The 20,414-nt window shown below is 33.9% G+C and overlaps 1 protein-coding gene across 5 annotated transcripts in view; it reads right to left on the bottom strand.

Annotated features, from left to right (window-relative positions):
* Nucleotides 1-207: 207 nt before the first annotated feature.
* LOC124414993 (zinc finger protein OZF-like) overlaps nt 208-20,414 on the bottom strand; it is a 43,932-nt gene continuing 23,725 nt past the window's right edge. For 4 of the 5 annotated variants that reach the window (XM_046896210.1, XM_046896206.1, XM_046896205.1 and 1 more), the window contains 6 exons: nt 20,228-20,320; nt 13,693-13,779; nt 7,047-7,205; nt 4,587-4,890; nt 2,894-3,156; nt 208-2,776 (listed from right to left, as the gene is read on the bottom strand). In XM_046896210.1, coding sequence (XP_046752166.1) covers nt 2,679-2,776; nt 2,894-3,156; nt 4,587-4,890; nt 7,047-7,205; nt 13,693-13,779; nt 20,228-20,320 — 1,004 coding nt within the window. In that variant the 3' untranslated portion in view covers nt 208-2,678. The remainder of the gene's footprint in view (nt 2,777-2,893; nt 3,157-4,586; nt 4,891-7,046; nt 7,206-13,692; nt 13,780-20,227; nt 20,321-20,414) is intronic. The other variant, XM_046896207.1, reaches the window with a different exon arrangement.

Raw genomic sequence — 20,414 nt, 5'->3', positions numbered from 1 at the left:
CATCATCGCATGTGGTGATTGATCGTCTTTAATTCTATAATTCTGACAATCGTATAGTGAATGTTTGTGAGTCAAGTCATAGTACATTGCCATAACTATAACAATTGTGAATATAAAAATCAATATAAGGCTAACTTATCAAACTATTATTACAAACTATATTCTAGTGTATTCCATATGTCAGAGCCCAATTATTCTAGATTTGTAAAACAGCAACGAAAGTCTGTTATTAATAAACTAATATTGATATTGCAATTTTTATAATTTTACATGTATGTGTGTGTATATATCTATATATACACACACACACGCCCACATCTTTTTTAGGATAATGTGTGGTCATTGCATATTACGTACATATTAATTGCCATTTGCTACAATATTTTCATTAGAAGGTTATTTAACAAAGGAGCCCCACTGAGTCGCATCGATATCCTATTTTCAAAGTCAGTGCTGATTTCTGGAGGTAAAATGTCAGTCGATGTTGATACAAGTAGTCGGAATATTTACGGAGTATAGAAATTACCATATCATACTCGTCTATATTACTGACATCAAAATCCAGCATGTTTTCGACATTAATCATGAATTGACATTTGGTATTATTGTTCATTGCGGTAAGTTAATATTTAGAATTTTCCAATTAAAATGATATACAAAGGCAAAGCTATACTTGTGAATGTCGATCATTTTCTTAAATATTGCTGCTGATACTATAACAATGGTTTAGGAACACGAGATACTCTTCTCACAAAGGCGTGTAATTACGCAATTTTCTGTAAAATTTTAGTAACCAAACCTACGAAGTCCAAATTCCAGCAACTTCAAATAAGTCGTACTATTGGGAAGGAAACTGAACTCATACACACACTGCAGATAAAAATGGGACATAATTTGATTCTCATACATCAGTACTAACAGCAGTAATTGCTGTACGAATATCATATAGAGGGTCTAGAAATTGAAGGTATCACAATCGTTTTTGGTTGTTTTTTTGTAATAGAGAAGGAAGTTGAGAGCAAAAAATTTTCCGTTTCTTCTGTAGATTAGAATTGATTGAAAAGAAAAATAAATACTTTCAAATCTCCATGACTGCATGACAAGTAAGTAAAGTTTTAAAATTATGTTATTCAAAAGTAAATTTCAATCTTGTTTATGATTTTCAAGAGCACAAAACCTATCTTCTGTAAGTAGTATCCGCAGCTTCATGATTCACATATGACGATATGCGTGGAAACTGAAATAAATTTAGCTTGTTCTTAGTGTCCATAAAATTCTTAATTGTGGGAATATGATAATCAAATTTTTATCCGTGCCTACTAATTCTTCTGTGGAGAAATCAAATGCAGGTTGTAACTTCCGTGTAATAATATACTTAGAATGAATTTTATTTCATTCTGAAAAAGCATAAAATGTACATGTTTTGATTTTAGAACACCTTCTGAATGTTATGTTGTATGTACGTGGAACTTCAATTGGATCTTTTTGCTATTGTATTTTAATTTAAATTACTTGAATTAAATTATCTAACTGCAAATTAAAAAATGTCAAAACTAAGAGCATTGAAAAAATTTGCTGCTCTACCACCGACAACAACTCGACTACTTTGTAATTTTTGACAGGAAATAGCACAGAAAATAGGATTTCTGACATGTGCTATTATAGGGAGTTCTTGACTCGTATGAGTTCGCACTCACCTTCAGCTTGTGTGGCACTTTACACTCGTCAAGAAATCTCTATTTTATGCACATGTACCACAAAAACGACTATTATGGCATGAAAAATGACAGTACAAATCGTTCACGTTCATAACCCCTGTACCTTTCGATCATTACAAAAGAGATCATAATTTACAACTGGAGACACGGAATGCAGAAAAAAAAATCAAATAAATAAACCGAAGTTTATGAAAGACAAAATTCTGTAAAATTAATGAAAAACCTGCTTCAATTGTACATCACGTGGGTGAATTATATTTGGAAGAAACTGTATAACGACATAACGTAGATTTATTACTTCTGTTATCAATTTTTAATATTCCTTCAACGTGCAGTCTTTTTTCATATTAATTAACGTTGTAGAAGGTGCAATTGTGTACAAACATATGTTTAGAGAAATTACAGGAATTATATGTTATCTTTACGTTGTTTGAACAGCAAGGAAATAGTTGAAAAATAATTGATCAGAACTTATTTTAGTTGTAAATCTTACAAATACTGTTCTTATAAATATTATCTATAACAGTTAAAATTAGTTTTTCATCAAATACATCAGTGGAAGCCCCGTGGATGACATTTGACCTACTCAACATGATTACATGACAACCTATGCAGATGACAAAGTTTGTTAGAACTATCGGTTTCGCGAATTATTTTATATAAAAATGATAATTAAGAAAAAGCACTAACTGCGTCAAGAAAGTTCCAAGAAAAGAAAGAAAGTGTTTACACTGTCGAAAACGTTATTTCCCTACTCCGAGATACTAAAAAAAGATTAATTTTATATACATTGAAAAATATTCGACTTACCATGACAAGACCAATTTATCATTCATTGCTTTGAATAATGGATAGAAGATCGAAATGTTCATGATTTGATAGTTGATAGTAAATCGATCTTCTATACGTATTCTCTGACTTTTACTTTTTCACTGTTAATAATTAATCAGTAATTATTCATTATTCAAGACCATCAAAGTCTTCTGTTTTCAAAATTGTGTCACACAATTCAGCCGTCTGTAGACCAATATCTACCATCTCGTCTTCTGTATTCATCACTGGAAGAGAATAATTGAGAATACTTCACTTTAGAATTCAAACTTATTATTCAAATCATTTTGGCTCTGGGAAGGTCACCTAACATTTGTAAACCTCGTCGAGCATAACGGCCTGACCTTGACTTTGACTTTGACCTTGCCCTTGACCTTGACTAACAGTCACCGGCGTTGCTGAATTAACAACTACAACTTGTTGGGATTGTTGACCTTGTTGCTGAGCTTGTTGCTGTTGTTGTTGCTGATTGCTTGTGTTGGCTTGCTGCGCACTGTTTGCACTGTTACTGTTCTGATTTCTTGCTGTTTGACCATATTTTTCGTGAATCGCACGATGACGTTTCAGAGCAAAACGATCTGAGAAACCAATCTCACAAATGTCACACCTGTTGATTAAAAAAAAATATATGTACTCGACTTTTGTTTGCTACACGGAGCTTTATTAATGGAAAAGACGAGGTTAAACTTAATAACGTAGGATTGACCGTGCACCAGATTTGTGTACACCAGATTTCATAGGATTTAACAGAACTTTATAAGATTTCGTGAGAGATATGGCCAGTTTTCTAAGGCAGTTAACCCCATAGTCAGTAATGTTGTAATGTAATTGCGTCAGCGACTCCAGCAATTTGAAATGTCTCTCATTGCCACATCATTGATTATTTCAATTCAAAAAAAATTATCGGGTACTGTTTGAAGTTTCTTGAATAAGGCTTAATTAGTTTTATAAACCTTTTTAAAGATTAATATATCTGAAAAATTGTCCCAATTGATAATACCTTTGTTGTGCACCTGACGTGTAGAAAACCTTCGCGTATTGTCGAACAAGTTTTCCGAATACTTGTATTCGATATATGATGTATTCGAAAATTTCGGTCGAACATACATATGGTGTGTTTAACACCCCAGATGCACAACAGAGGTTAATGTTTGCAAAATAGGGTTCTTTGCGTTATTAGAGTTTACTGTGTTCCAGACAATCCTACAATTGCGAAATAAAAAGTTCCCCTGAAAATAAACAGTTACATTATAAAGGCATGAACTTCAACTGTACTTCAAAACAGAATATATCCACTAGGATGCGCCTCAATATGGTCGTCCAAAAGTGATTGGTTTCATCACATTACATGAATATCAGAACCTAAATGAACCGGATCCAAAACCAGTCAGCTAATACACAGCTTGTGCCAGTTCGAACTTCAATCACTAGTGCGCAGGTCATTCTTTTTGTTTGGGGGGCCCATTAATGTGGGATTGGTCAATCATAGGAAATGTTTAGAAGAATTTAATGTTAATGGAAGTGGAAGTAGGCGGCTCATCTTTTTCCGCTGCGAAGGCTTATCTCGCCAATTGAGTTCTTAGGAATATGCCGGGAGTATCTCGCAAATGACGGATAACCATTCCACATCCAGCAGGGGTGATGGCCAATCCTTCATTTGAGAATCCTTATTTTCAATCCCAATACCGCGAGGGTCTGATGAAGCAGCCCCCTGACACTCACGCCGTACACAGACTTTTCATTCTTTCAGACAATCGCAAACATTGTGATAAGTCTATGAATTTCTCTGCTCTACATCGACATGCCAGAAACGGTTACACATATACACCATGAGAATTGCTAGTTCTGATTACTATACAGTCCTTTCGAATGATCATCAGACGTACTATGTTTTCTTGTAAGTATTGCAACTGAATTACTTGCTGGGAATTGGTCTCTGACGTAAGTGTTCAAGGATCGCCTTACCAGATCCTCATGCAGCATGTACATATATATAATTTATTCTAACGTAAGTTGAATCCTTTATTATAATCTCACCTGTGTGGTTTTTCACCAGTGTGAACTTTAGCGTGGTTTTTCAGGTGAGTAGCCTGGTTGAATGCCGAACCACAAATATTGCATCGATACGGTTTTTCACCGGTATGAATCCTCCTATGATTCCAAAGCGTTGAATGTCTAGCAAATGTTTTTTCACAAACTTCACACTGATAAGGTCGTTCACCGGAATGAATTCGTTCGTGATTTTTTAAATGTGGACTTTGTGAAAATTGCATTCCACAAACACTACACTTGAATGGTTTTTCTCCAGTATGAACACGACCGTGATTTTTCAGGTACGCCGCTAAAGCAAACGAAATACATACTTGACAAAAATCTGATTTTTTTTAGGTTTTAGAGGGTAACAGATAGAGGGTTATTTATCGAATATTAGCCACCCGACCCTCGAGTGAGAGAGAGCCAGTTATTTTATCAGATCTCAGGTCACTTGTGGCTAGTATTTGATAAATTAATGACATTACAATTTACCCAAGTAATGGTTTCCTTGCACAGTGGGATTATAAGATGATTTTATGAAAAAACGTTCTCACTCTTCGCAGATATTTTTTTCTAGAACTCAACTATTGGGAACTGACATGGGGGTGGGATTAAAAAAAACATGTCTGACTATTGCTTTCAATGAAAAGTTCATGAAAATTTATTTGCCTTTTATTGGATTGAAATTAATCTCATGCTTTAATCACTTATTTAAGTGCACACCAAAACTTGTTTCATTTTTAAATTTTGTAAAGTGGTCAGTTCCCAATTTGGAAAGTGCGATAGTTTCACACTCAACCTCTATGAGGTGAACGGTATACGTGCAGACACATGATAAATATATGATCAATATCCTGACAATAGGCACGCAATATTTCAGCCCTTATTATCCAAAAATTACACTTTACAGTATAGTTACGATGTGATAGATGATCAATTGTTCATTTAGAAACTTTCTGTACAAGTAGATTTGTAAACTAGGCTTGATGTTCGATTTAATTCAGAAGTTAACTCATTGAATTTGGAATTCAAATATCTTTTTGGTACTTACATACTGAGACAGACACACTTGAAAACTTGAACAAGATTATAAAACAAAAAATTCTGGGCGAAGTTGAATCAAATCTATAAAAACGACGTAAATATAATTCATAATCAAGTCCAATGTGAAGCTGCGTTATGTTTTTATGTTAGGGGTTGTACTTCAATTATGTAACGCTCTTAGGATCACTTTTTTACCCCTATCCCCGTCATGTGATAGACCGTAACAAAACATTAAACTCCCCGTAACCACCGATACTGTATATAAGTTTTTAATTCTTGTAAATTTCTGGTTATTTTCAAGCAAACTTTTATATTAAGTGGCTGATCTTGTGTCAAGAATCGTTACATAGCGCTACTCTCAGGATGTTAACAGGTCTGCTATAGGCAAACTCTGGAGCGCCAAATTTATTTCACAGTTTTCCAACATCACTGTAAGCTTTTATTTTTATTTATTTCTATTTTAATGAATTACCTACAGACATTAAAACCCCCCCCCCCGGTATAGTAACAAATAGTAACAGGTTAGTTAGACTTTCCCTCACCCTAAATTTGTCACATAATTTAAGCACGTCCCCTTAGAGTTAGTGACAATCAATGATTTTGACAAAACTTTTTATGAGATGAGGACTGCTGAATTACCATCGTTACTTCAACATTTATCCATTGTCTACTTCATCCTCAACATCGGGTAAGTTTTTTCTGTACGCCACTAATCTATCCAGAATATGAATTATTGATAATTGATGTCAATTTTATTTCAAAGTAACTGAATAAGTACTTAAATGAAATGGTTCAATCGTAATTAAACCTGTGCTGATTGATGTTCACTGTAAGTATTTATTGTGGAAAGTAATAGTAGTCGCAACTTTTGGTAGATAAGGAAAAAAAATAAATAAAAATTTGAACCGTGAGTGGTTAATTTATGAAAAATGTAAGTAAAATAGTGAATAAACTGGTAGTGGATAGACAGCTAAACAAGTAACAATCTGTAATGACTTTTTTCTGAAGTACGAAATTTTCATATAGATTTTATGAAACATAGATATTATAGATATCATTGAATTTTTATATCAGACAAATATTAAATATAGTGGTGTACTCTGACGTAAATTCTGTAACTCGGAGAAGAAATCTAATGCAATTTACTTTCGCCAATTATTCAACAAATTGTTACTAGCATAATCAATATAATATCAATGAAATTCAGCGAACATCTGATACTGGGTTGCTATAGAAAATTTCTAAAAAAACCTGAAATTACCACCTTCACAGAGGAAAATTAATAATTGAGATCTTAAAAATTACCAATGAAAATTTTTTAAAGTAATTTTGATATTGAGCAAAGGCACAACAAAAGCACGTGTATCAAAAAAGTCCAATTTTCGAAAACAATATTGTATTTGTTGCGAATTTCCTTACCTTTTGCAAATGCCAAACCACAGACTTCGCATTTAAATGGTTTATCGCCAGAATGAAGTCGCTTATGGGACCACAGAGACGAATATCGGGAAAACGTTCCGTCGCAAACGTTACAATGGAAAGGTTTTTCAGGCTGGTTCTGACTGTTTTGCTTTCCACCTGAAATACAAAGGCAAGAATCGCATCAGCATTCCGCAAGGGCCAGTTCTACAAATGGTGCGCTTGAGGCTGACTTGTGACATGTCGAAAATGACATTTGTGATTTATCATGACGATAAAACTACTTCACCAAATGAATTTTTTTCTCATCAGTTGAAAACTTACAAGTCTCTTTTCTTTAGAAACTTGGGAATCTATGTGTTTACTCAAAAATTTAAGAGGTTTCGTAATACGATGTTATGAAATGTAGTAAAAAAATTAATATACAAAAACAAAGCTGACACATCATCCTGCTGTTAGTATATTCTGATGAGCAGTGAATTTAACCAGTCTGGTCGAGCGATCTACTAATCATTTATTCCAAATTGTTCGTTATATTTCCCTTCAAACAATTGAAATTTCAATGACTTTGAGGCTAACTTCGATTATGCGTGTTTTTCGATTTTCTTCTTGCTGCGGAATGTTTGGCACAGTCAATCAGAGAATATGCTAAGAAATGAGTATTCATAGAATATTGACGAGAACATCAATTGGAAACCTCTTAATGGTAAGTTGTAATAAATATTGCATTAAATGTATGAAAATCATCCATAAGTTTACGAGAAACCATTGGTGAAATTTATATTTACTTTTGCTGATTGAATAACAATGAAAATGATCAGGCTGCACGCATCAAACAAGTTTATAAAACTGTCCCTTAGGGGAGATTTTGTTCTCTTTTAACATCCTTAATTTTAGATGCTGGCAGTTCTACGAATAAAAAGTAAACTAATAAAAAGAAAAAGTAAAAAATATGAATGTGAGAGATAGCGACAATATTGACAACAATCTGAGTTGTTGACATACATTGAAAAGGGAAATATCAATTACTACTAACAGAGCATGCAAAATTGAGAGGTTGAATACACTGCGGCAGGATAGTATGACAATGAATCATAAAAAAAGAACCATACGTGTATTGAATTTTAGTCCAATTCACAAATTCGTCATCAAACTGCAGTGATACAAATGTCTGCTGTCGCATGTGCTGGTCTGATCCGCTAATGTAATCTTGACTCACTTGACAATAGAGGTTCGGTCAATCATTTACAAACAGATCATATAAAAACATAGAATCTACATTTCGAGGTAGAGAAAGAAGTTGTTATGCGTTTGTTGCGTAACTCTCACCTGCGAAGCAAACGTGATCTCAGGCTACATGAAACTCGCTATAACTTGGATTAGAATTGTAATTGAAAATCGTTTGCGTTTACATCTGAAACTAAACTTTGAGATCTGAATTACTGCTTTGTCAAAATATAACTCTCGTAGATTTTATGTTAATAATTAAATTATTTCATTTATTTGCCTGAAATATTGTTCTCGACAATCCAAGCTCTGCGGAATTTCACCTAAAACGTCATGCCATCTGAGCTACGCAACTAGTGTATTAATCAGATTTTCATCAATATCAGTGAATAGTATGTGTTATTCCGAGCAGTAAGTTAGTCAATAGTCGCCAGTATACATGGAAAAAAAAAAAAAAAAAAAATTATTTGTAAGGGGCACATTTACATAGTTAGAAGCTACATAAAATTACATACCAACTGCCCAAAAGTCAACCACCATACAAAATGTAGCATCCTTTAATTTAATACACATTAATTTATGAACCCGTTAATTTTATCGTTAACTGAATACATTTCAATACTTAAGAAAATCGGTATAGTCGGAATATTTAATCACAAGAGAAGAAAACTGAAGAAGGTAAATACACTAACTGTACAAATTTCATTGAAGCACGCTCTGTAATTTTATGATCATTGTGACTGGAGTACGATAAAATTTTATTTTGGTCTTCTTCATGACAGTGTGTCAGTATTCGATAAGAAATCATATCAACAATAATCTTATAATTCGGTTTCGACGTATCCCAGCAGACAACTGTTAAAATCAAATTAGCGTTGGAAATTTGTGAGAATCAAAGGGGGTTGTATTTCAACTATCTCTCATTTAGTAAAATACATTCATTCCAACATCTGTTTGGAAAGTATGGAACGATTTTTGAAACGTATGGATCGTTCCATATCATATTTACAATTGAAATATAAAATTACCTCAAATATTTTTTTCTTTAAAAATTCGTATTGAACATAGAAATAATAATTAACACGTATTATTTAAACATCATATGAAAAATTTCAGAGTTGTGAAGTCTTGAAGTTGCAAAGTCGAAAAATTCAAACTTTCTTTAAAAGCTCCTAGTTCGTAAAAAAATTTCATAAAGAAAAGCAATTTTCAAAGAAAATTACAGAATCGCTCAAACTGTGCATGTAGCAATGAATAAAAAAAATTACTTTGTTTATCGATACAACAAATATGCAATTGTTTGAACCAAATAGTATTTGCAATAAATAGACCTCTTTAAAATCGTTGTTTCAACCATAAGATGTTTATCATAGGCCATAGCATATCTCATAAAAATTTCAAAGTGAGCAACTTATGTCCTATTTCCGTACAGTGCGGTAAGACGACGTTAACGCATACGCACAACCGAAGTCCTCAATTTTAGATATTGGGGCTTCCTTTGAAGCATGTGCACTTTCGAATAACTTGATAATAACTGATAATAATTTTACGCACTATTACACGTAATTTACCTATCCCCAATTTTTCGCGCCAGTGGCATCTTTGTTGTATCTCAAATCAAACTTTCCTTCGCAGGTGTTGGAGCAAATAGTGTGTATCATACGCGCGGATGGGCTATCCTGACTCGTGTGATTAAAGCGCTCGCCTTTAGCTCATACTGCGTTTACATTAGTAATCGTGCAATTGCAGCATCTGCCTTCAACACGTACCGCCAACTTTGCACTCGTATTCGTGTGAACGCAGTACTCGACTTTGTGGCTCACATAAACTTCACGGTCATTGAAATCACCTACTTTCCACACTACTAAGCCAATATACTATTACCGAATTGTTAGAAGCCTAGAATAAGGTGGGGCATAAGGGAAAACTTCAGATAGCTTGATATAAAGCTCAGAAAAAGAAGTGAATATTAAATCCTTAACTACCAAGGCGTCAAGAAGTAATTCAATATTTTTGGTGTATCAGGTGAATATTTACTTTCGAAAACATCTGTTTTTTTTTTAAAAGAATTTTTCATGTCAAGGAATCGGATTATGATCATAAAAAGGTATTTTTACCGCGCATTCATACAGTTTTGAGCACTCGAAGTTGACTAATATTTTATAACTTTCTCAAATGGCGTCATAGAAGAAAGTACCATCATCTTTCTTCGGAATGAACTTTTCTTTTGAAAAACATTGAATAATAATATTTTTTAGTTTAAATACCAATTTCACCAATTACTGAGTAATTTTTCTATATAATATAACGTATAGTTACACTGTATAATAAATCACATTGACTCGGTAATTCTTGAAATTATTATAATTTTACTCAAAAATAGTATTATTCAGTATTTGTCAAAAGAAAAACGCATTGCGAAAAAAGAAAATGTTACTTTGTTCTACGACGCCATTGAAGAAAATGATTTTTTTTTAAATCGTCAATTTCCAGGGCTTACTTTAAAAAAAAAACTGTATGAATGCGCCGAAAATATCACTTTTTATGGTCATAATTCGATTCCTTGAGCTCAAAAATATTGAAAACACATATTTTCAGAAGTAAATATTCATCTGAGAGACCCAAAAACATTAAATTACTGTACGACGTCATTTCCGGATTTTTGGCAGTTACGCACGGGTGCGCTTGACGCCGCTATGACGTCTTGGCAATTAAGTGGTTAAAATCATATTTCGACAATTGTACCATTATACAGAGAAAATGTTTTATTTAGTCATTATTATATTTTTGAACTCTTCATCGTTTTTGTATTATTCCATGACTACCATGATTTAAAAGGTTAGAACAGCGTGAGACACGACCCGATATGTAAGTGTTTTAGAAATAAGTTACGTGTATAGTATAATTTGCTTATAATGTTGTGAATCCACATTTTCGCATGCTTTAATATACATATATCTACACTTGACATTCATAAAATGCTTGTAAAATACTGTGGTAATGAGCATAGTAAGGAGATAGGGGAAAAGCGGTAAATTCTTTTTAGGTGTGAATTCGTATCATTCTTGTTCGCGCAATTTATGCAACAGACACAATTTCACGAAAAAGTTTAAGAGTCATACTATTAAACTCATAGCGTTCTAACCGGAGAAACTTATTTATAGCCCAATGCTTGCGTTGAATTATTGCCAAGAAAAAACGTCAATAACCTTTTATCGATTGCACATCGAGTGTTGCCTAATCAAAAGAATTTCTGACCTTTAATTGTCTTTTAAAAAATACAGTAGACACTTTGTTAATTTTAATCCTTCAAATAAATTTACTGCAACGAAATGCTTCGATAATTATGCGTGTGATCAATGTGGTACCGACTAACAAATCAATTACTCTTGACGAATATTATATCATAATCATGTTTTGTTTTAAATTTGCGGTCAAAGTAGACAAGAGAAACAACTCATTTCTTTTGAAAAACCATATGAAAATTTTCAAACGCCTCTACATGATGATAGTATCAAAAATTACAAGACTGCAAAGTAAATCTGGTTTTCGAGATTATCTTGCTCATTTAAAACAGCTTCAATTAAGATAATGTCTTTACCGATCGGGTAAAATATGACTTACCCTAACTACCATACCGTATTCATCGCAATTGTACATATATACAATTCCGAACAAAGGTATCCAAAAACCTGTTTGCTTCATCCATCAATAAAGCCAAAAAATGTATTCCTGCAATGTATTTGACGCTTGGTCCCTATAAGTGGTGATTCAATTGCAGGAATGTATTTCTTGACATTATTATTGCGTAAAACAAACATTTTTTTGATCATCTGTATTCGGCATTGTATGTAGAATTGCGCTGATATCAGTTTTCACACATCAGTAATGCGTAGATTTCTATGAATAAAATGTACAGGTAGAAGCATGAGCCGATTGAAGGTGAAGTTGTGCAGGTCATACATTGTTCAAAGATGGAGGCCATAAGACATTTTACACATACTTCGGTTTTCTGAGTTTGCCTGAGAAAAGCTAACCTTTTCCAACAGATTACAGGCAGTCGAGACAAAAAATATCTGAACATCACCTCGTTTACGAATCAGTGCCAATATCCGAGCCCTATTTGATGAACCAATCAGCGAACGAATAAAGGCTCGACAGGACTTCGAGATTTCGATAATAGGAGATTCTAGAGTCCCACAACTTTTTCAATAAGGAGGCTTTCGTGACAGGATCTGTTCCGAGAGACGCGATTACCTTCAGCGTCAACACATGCACAAGTTTTCATTCGTAGCACTCGTATGCTACACTTGGCTCAGGAAAAAGTTGTGCATGTGTTGCCGCTGTAACCGCGTGGTTCGGAACGGGCCTTTTCACGAGACCTCTTTGAAAGCGTGCTGTGTTAAAAACGGCTTGACAAGCACCCTTATCATGCTATGCGTAAAGTGACATCGCAGACCCACCATTTTTGAACAATGTGTGACGAATCATCCTCATCACTAAATTTGCGGCTCGAGCTCCTTCTTGTACTTTTTATTTATTCGTAGGCTTTGATAGTCAAAATAAGCTACATATAACGCAATCGTTAGACTAACAATAGCATCCTCTTAAACGTTCGTCAAATTCAATTTTCTTCGGTGAAATTTCGGTGATATCGATTTTTTTGTTTTTTTACTGACTAAAAAAGATGTGATCAAAAATTCCTCCCAACAAAATTTAGAATATGGTTGTATGTGTCCTGAAAAAAAATTTCAATCTGCTGCGATGAAAGTCTATGCGCAAGAAACTTTTGGGAGCGATACGCTGGAAATTTTCTGGCAAAAGTTTCTTGCGCATAGACTTTCATCGCAGCAGATTGAAATTTTTTTTCAGGACACATACAACCATATTCTAAATTTTGTTGGGAGGAATTTTTGATCACATCTTTTTGAATCGTTTCAAAAATCACAAACTCGATATTATAAAAATTTCACTGTAATCCCCACCCTTAATGCACTTTGTGAGAGTGTCATTAATTTCTAATAGTTTAAATCGAATAAATTACAACAAAACTTATTATAATTCTCAAGAGTAGGGTCGTCTATGATTTAGTTCTTCACTGACGAAAATTTAATAAATTTTGCATCTGCTATTCATCAATACCGCTTAGATATGCGTCATTCACAGCTTCTCCCCTAAAATCGTTATTCAATAGTATTGAATGCTTCATTAGTAGCATGACACTTTTTATACAGAAGTAAAATAAATGGAAGATAAAAGTAAATAATAGCCAAAAATAATAGTGTCAGAGTGTTTATAAAATGGATTAATATAACACTATCAAGGTTTGATAAAACATTTAGAACTGTCACCATCTAAAAGTAACGGGATATACTTCAAAATGTGATTGAAATAAATTTCCCATTTCAATCCCACTTACTTCCAATGGTGACTCGACCTGTCGCCTTGCAGCCACCACACTTGGCGAGTGAACTGATCCCAGAATTTAGTTTATCCTCGTCTTTGCCTAACATACATCACCACAATGCGCAACCATGATGATAACAATAGTAACAACAGCAATAAGACTAACAATAACAACAATAACGATTATGACAAGGACGATAATGAAATACAAAAGAAACGTCAACTTGCAGGCAATTCTTATAGAATGTTATAACGTATACATATGTTTGGGAAAAGTGACAAACTGTTCGAAAAAGACTATTTCAATATGTCAGGTTGAATGCTACTATTACTTTATTAGATTCTCATAGTTTGAACACACGTTAAAAGTTTTTTGAGAACGCAAGATCCCGCACCAGTTTATTAAGATTATTCGAAGCAATGCTTCCAGCTGCGTGTAACATTTACACACATAGTAGCTAAGTGTGCATCGCTCCATACCTGAATCTAATAAGCATCATCTTTTGTTCTCATCCGTAGAACTTTGCGTTTCAATTCCACTTACATCCACGCAAAGTACGCTGTGGATCTGTGTAACTGTTACGCGAGACACGATGCTGAACTTAGCCACAGGTTTCAACCGCTGAGCAGTAGAGGCCAGGGACGAAGGTTTATGTGGCCCCCCTGTGTCATATTTTGATTTTTACTGTCCGACGAGTATAACAGGATATAAATGTTCAAACAAACGCTGTAAAATGCGGTTTTGTACAAAACTTCACCACTATTTTCAAGTAAAAATCAAGTATCCCACAGTTTCACCAGTTTTCAGTGAAATCAGATATCCATCTTCGATATTGAGATTACAGACTTCATTAAATATTCATTACTATACTTTCTAGAAAGAAGAACATTTAAAGACCACAACATTGAATGTTTAAATTTTTCAAGTTTCTGATTATTTCATCACATTGAAGTGATGATAATTTTTGTAAACTTTGAGACATTTGTTTAAAAGATAATGAATAAAATTTTATGATGTCTGTTGAAAATTCTTTAGACTTTCAAGCTCTTCAGTCACAATGCCAAGGGAAAAATATGCGTTTTCTCTTTAATTTTTCTAATTTCACAGTGAGGTACTAAAGCTGTGAGACATCTGTCTTATTTCCGCAAAATTGTAGTGAAATTTCATTCAAACTACGTTTTATAGTGTTTGTTCGAGCATGAGTATCCCAGTATACTCGTCAGACGGTGAAGATCAAGATATGACGCATGTGGGGCCTTATAACCCTATTCACCCCTGGCCTCTGCTGCTTGGCGGCTAAAACTTGTGGCCAACTTCAGCGCACTACTCAGGGGCAAATATTTATTTTGGAATAACTGAAATTACCTTCGTTCCGGGTTTTCGAATTATTTGTTAACGGATCCGTGAAATTAATTATTTCACTTATGATGTGCAGTTGAAAATATCTAACAATTATGGATCTTCGAGGTATTTAATACAGCCAAAAATCATTGTGGTTGAAATACCTAAATTGCTTTGTGTGCAAATCTGAGAATTTGTACGGTGTAGTTTCTACATTTCTGTCACCAAAGGTAGTAAATAAACAAAAAATACAGCCAAGTGTTCACTATTTTAAAATCTACGGTGGACTTGTAGTTATTAATTTTATTTCAGATCTAAGAAAAAAAGAATAATTTCAAAAAACTATAAATTTTTGACATTTTATCGGTAAAAATTACGCTGTTGATGATGCTGATTCATTTGGAGTCAAATGCTTCATAATAACGTAATAAATGCATAAACGAAAGCAAAACAAAATGAAATAACCTTTCAGCACTTCTGTATTCGATTTACTTAAAAATCTCAAGTCTCAGTTAGCAATAATTCAGGATTACTTCATGAGTATAGCATCGTCATTGTAGGACCCTTGGCATGAATAGTATACTGATTATTACTTTGTAGTGTGATAAAAGCAGAACTAGCCAGATCATTTTTATGGAGCAAAAAAATAAAAAAAATAAAAAAACTTTTCAATACGAAAATCACCAACTGAAAATAAATTATCAAGCGATCATTGCTGCAACTGTGTTGTTTTTAGAGTTCAAATAACTACGTTTCATTAGTAAAAAGGTGTAATCACAGGTATCTCGGATGTAACAGTCATGTTGGCAATTACAAATTTTATTTACCTGCAGTTTTGGCTACGACCCAGTTAGCTATATCAGGTTGGCAAACTAATTTTCACAATAGCAGGCACGAAACCAACTAAGCAAAAACTGCGTCGAAAGGAACAAATGATACATCCTACGTCTTGCAAGAAAAATCTGTGAATATTAATACAGTGTAAAACGTGGCAGCACTAAAAAATTCGGTCTATTACAGCACACTCTAACCTGTGAACATCAATTTTACTTCGAGAATCTTGATCTTATTGGTAAGCAAAGTAAAATAAATAACTGAAAAAAAAAACAAGTCGAAAAAGAGTTTTTCCGCAATACTTTTCATCACCGTGAAAAGAGAAGAGTCTGTCGACCGGTCGACTGAAAAATCTAAAACTGATAAGATTTGGCAGCCAAATGAAAAAGTTTTAAAAGAAAATTTAGCTTCCTGTAACCCATTTTATAATTAGTGCAGTTTCACTTCTAATAGAGACGGATTGTTCAATATCCGAAACTTGGAGGTATTACGCACCCCTGAATATCAATGTCCAGAAGAACAGAGCTTTGCTAATAAATTGAAATTTTTATTTGTTTTCATAATCTTCAGTTACGTTCAAATAAATTACAGATATGATAATGGCTGACGATGCTGAAGCCAAAATAGCATAGAAATAAAAATTTCAACAGCGAACATGACTATTACACTCCACGATGATTCTGAAATGGTTGATGAAAAAAATACTCCCAAATATGGTATGGCGTTTCATTTTAGTTAAAAGAGCATAGATGGAAATTGGTAAACATTTTGTGTGTGAAAAATTTCTATGTGATAATACGATCTAAGAATCAGTAGGTAATTCGATTACTGCATGATACTTTAGATTGCTCACAAATATCCCCTCGAAACAAACAATAAACAAGTTATTACTCGATATAAAAATAAAACAGAAACCATATAAAAGGACTGTCCATAAGTGATGTAACACACACTTTAATAAATGTTTCTCATTTCCCCAGCATAAGCATTACAAGTTACAAAAAGCAGTGGGTGATATTCGCTAGTAAGTTTGTACACCTGCAAAATGCTGGTTTTTATCAAACTTCATACCAGGCCATTTAACAAAGTATGAAATACCACAGTTTTTTTTATTTATAATTTCTCCTTGCTCTTCAAACAATCAACTGACAATATGCAAGGCAATGATGGCTATTTCCGATAAAATACCTACAAAATGGCTTTTTGACAAAAATAGCATACTAATGTTGAATTTGTTCGAAATCTCAATCGTTTGCTTTATCTCAACTGGAGCATGCCAGAGAAAAAAATTGACGAATTTGTCATGCGAGTTCATCGAAACTCAGTCTAATTACTATCATGTTTTCCCTAGCATACAGCTTTTCCTATCCGTTGAAAATAATGAAAATTGTACGCACCTAATGCAGTAAAAGGCGAACGCTACTATTTACCTGCCAAGGTTGATTCTGGAACTCTCTGTAGAAAATAATAGCGTCCCTACCAGCTGCCTGCTACTGGTTTGTATTATAATTTCAAAGTAAATCAACACCATAGAAACCATTTTTGTTTCAAAATCAACTTGCACGGTAGTACATACATATCATAGTCTGTATATAAAATACAAAGTATTTGAAATTACTAGATGTATGTAGTCGATACTGTCATATTTCACAAGACGAAAATTGAACAAAAGTTATTCGCAGATTTGGACACAAAGCGTGTGTGAACTCTCCACACCTGTAACATATTTGGCTCTACACATATGCTGCGCGAGATATGTTTCTTGTCATAGACGGAAATTACTGCACAACAATTATGTTCTCGTCAATTTTTTTAAAGTAACCCCGCGGCAAGGTAGTTTCAATTAGAGGAAAAATACGCTTCATTGTTTTTTTCACAAAACGCGACTGTGGTATCCACATATTGTAATATCGATACACCGTGTGTATGGGATATTCCATGCCAAATCAAACTACTATGTCAATTTGACTTTGACCATTAGGAGTTGTTCATATTTTACATAACGTAATTGCAGGAGAGACGGATATTGGCATTACATATAAACCTTTACGAATTACACTACACTGAAACCTTTGAGGAATCAATTACACAATTAAGTCTTGTGTCTTGTAGTCCAAGCTTTGTGAAAAATTCAAGGGCAATCCGAGGTTTGCATCTATTATATCTATAAAAATATAAAGTATTTTGTATTGCACGACACCACCTGCTGCAGATCTGGCTCAGTGAGTAAAGAGTGTAACTAGAAGACAAAAAAAAAAATCGTCAGATCTGCTTCAAGAAATTTAAGATTATCACTACAAGACTAGTAATTTCTTGCAGACCTCAGGGTGAGTAGAAATCACCAATGTAGTATTCTGTAGTATGAGACTTGAATTTTCATTTGTCTTGCCGCGAAATTTCCGTAAAAATTTCCAACGTGTATTTCTCAGAATGCCGTTTTCAGAGTTCGCAGGTATCATAATTAAGGCAAAGTAATTCTGAACGACTTGAAATTTACTAGAAAACTTTATATCATATTAACCCTCACAAACCCCAAATTGGAACCTTAAACTCGTGTTTTTCGAGAGAAAACATTTTTCATCCCACTATATCTCAGTAGTCTTTGTCTCTCACGATTTCTTGACCATCGTGAAAGTAAAAAAAACCAAAATACGACCATTTCACTCGAAGTTATAATAAAACATACGACCGCGTTTCACAGACCCCGTGTGTGGCAAGTATATTCCGAAAAAATAGATGAGTCAATCGACGGTTAATAATTATAGTCAAGAGACATGTAAAGTGAGTCAAGTGAGTAAGCATGAGTGACCTTATCCTACAAAATGGAGTGTAGTTATACGATATTTCGTGCTAGATCTCGAGTGAAGTGTTCTCTCGGTATCGTTAGAAGTTTCAGAGCAATCGAATTTTCGTCAGTAACTCCAGGGTCTGTTATTTTATTTTTTTTATTTGCCAAGCATGTAGTAGGTACAAGACGACTACTGTGTTCCAGCTCATTTGTGGTAGGATGGTAAACATGGGACCATGTACGGCGTCTGCCACGAGCCTGTCTGACTTAAGGAGGGAATCTGCATTAAAAGACCGTAGTACGTAGTTTTTGAAAATTTTCCGACAGCGAAGAATTGAATGGAATTTGTTGAATTCTGAGAATCTTTTATTACTAGCTTGAACTAAGTCTGGTAATTTTTTAAAGTCATTTGAACCATAATTAATCGAGTTATTAACTACGTCCTACGGTCTTCATTCCCATTGACACATTACCTTCACTCTGGAGGTTGCAATTTTGATGTGAAACCACGCAATACTGAAATATTTTCATTTTTAAATTGTTTCTAAGAACATGAACCTAAATATACCCATTAGAGTCTAAAATTTAATTTTGTACACGTGTTTTAAAAAAATGGTGTCATTTTTTTTATCATTTTTTCACAGCTTTCTGCAAGCAAAATGGGTACTTTAGACTATGCAATTACTTCAACGGTAGGTTAAGGTCTTAGAAATAATGTAAAAAATGAAACAATTCAGTTCATTGGATTCAGATCAAAACTCGAGAGTTTATGCAAATTGCCAAGTTAATGAAGACCTGATGTGGGACGTAGTTAATAACTGAATCAATTATAGTTCAAATGACATAAAAGCTACTAGATGTAGTTCGGGGTCCCGGATTTAAATCCCAGTCCAGTCCAAACTGTAAACATTTTTTCCACACCTGCCGAAACGCACGTCACGTATTTGTAAGTCGATTGCAAGCCTAACAAACTAAAGGTAGGTTAGTGGCACGTAATAATTTCATTTTGATGGATTCGATTGTCATCACGTCTACCGAAACTCAATTCTTGACAGTGCAAGTTAACTTTTGTTAGCACAGTTCCATATTTATCATCATATCAAAAATGAGATTTAACTTCGGCTACCTATCTACCGGTGCGTCGTCGTTCGCATCGCTGAGTTTCCATTCTCAGAATACTTTCGGTAAGCAAAAATTAGTAGTCACTTTTTGTCCAAAACAAATACTGTTCTGTTACTAGAGTGATGAAAAATAAAAACACTACCGAGCATTTCGATTTCCTGGAATAGTTGTTGTCGTTGATTAATGTTATTGTAGTTGTAAAGGTCAAAGGCCAATTTGACACAGAATACCCCATGAAGCATTTTCATCTATACACTAAATGGATTGTGATATGACGATATTTGCCCTAGATCTTTGTAAGAAATGTAGTTGGTGCAAAAAAAAAAAAAAAAAAAAAAACAAAACAGAAGTAATACGCTCACAAAGATTAGAACGTTTTGTTTCGTTAACTATATCATAGCATATATAGTAATAACATGTTTCAAGTTACTCCAAACACAAAGAAAGAACTTTTCAACTTACCGATGAAAATGATCCCAGTTCCATTGCACTTGTGGCATTTTGTTACACTGGTAACCCCGCGCCGTTTCACAGGATGATGGCCTGGTTTGATTGCTATAAACAGTAAAAAAAAATTTGTATCACTTGGTAATTAACTGATATTGACCATATTTCAAATATTTTTGTTCAACCCCAGAAAGGTACATTG

Source organism: Diprion similis, chromosome 14 (assembly GCF_021155765.1).
Source record: "Diprion similis isolate iyDipSimi1 chromosome 14, iyDipSimi1.1, whole genome shotgun sequence".
Taxonomy (NCBI): domain Eukaryota; kingdom Metazoa; phylum Arthropoda; class Insecta; order Hymenoptera; family Diprionidae; genus Diprion; species Diprion similis.
The sequence above is the reverse complement of the archived record's forward strand: the minus strand, read 5'-3'. Positions and strand labels throughout refer to the sequence as shown.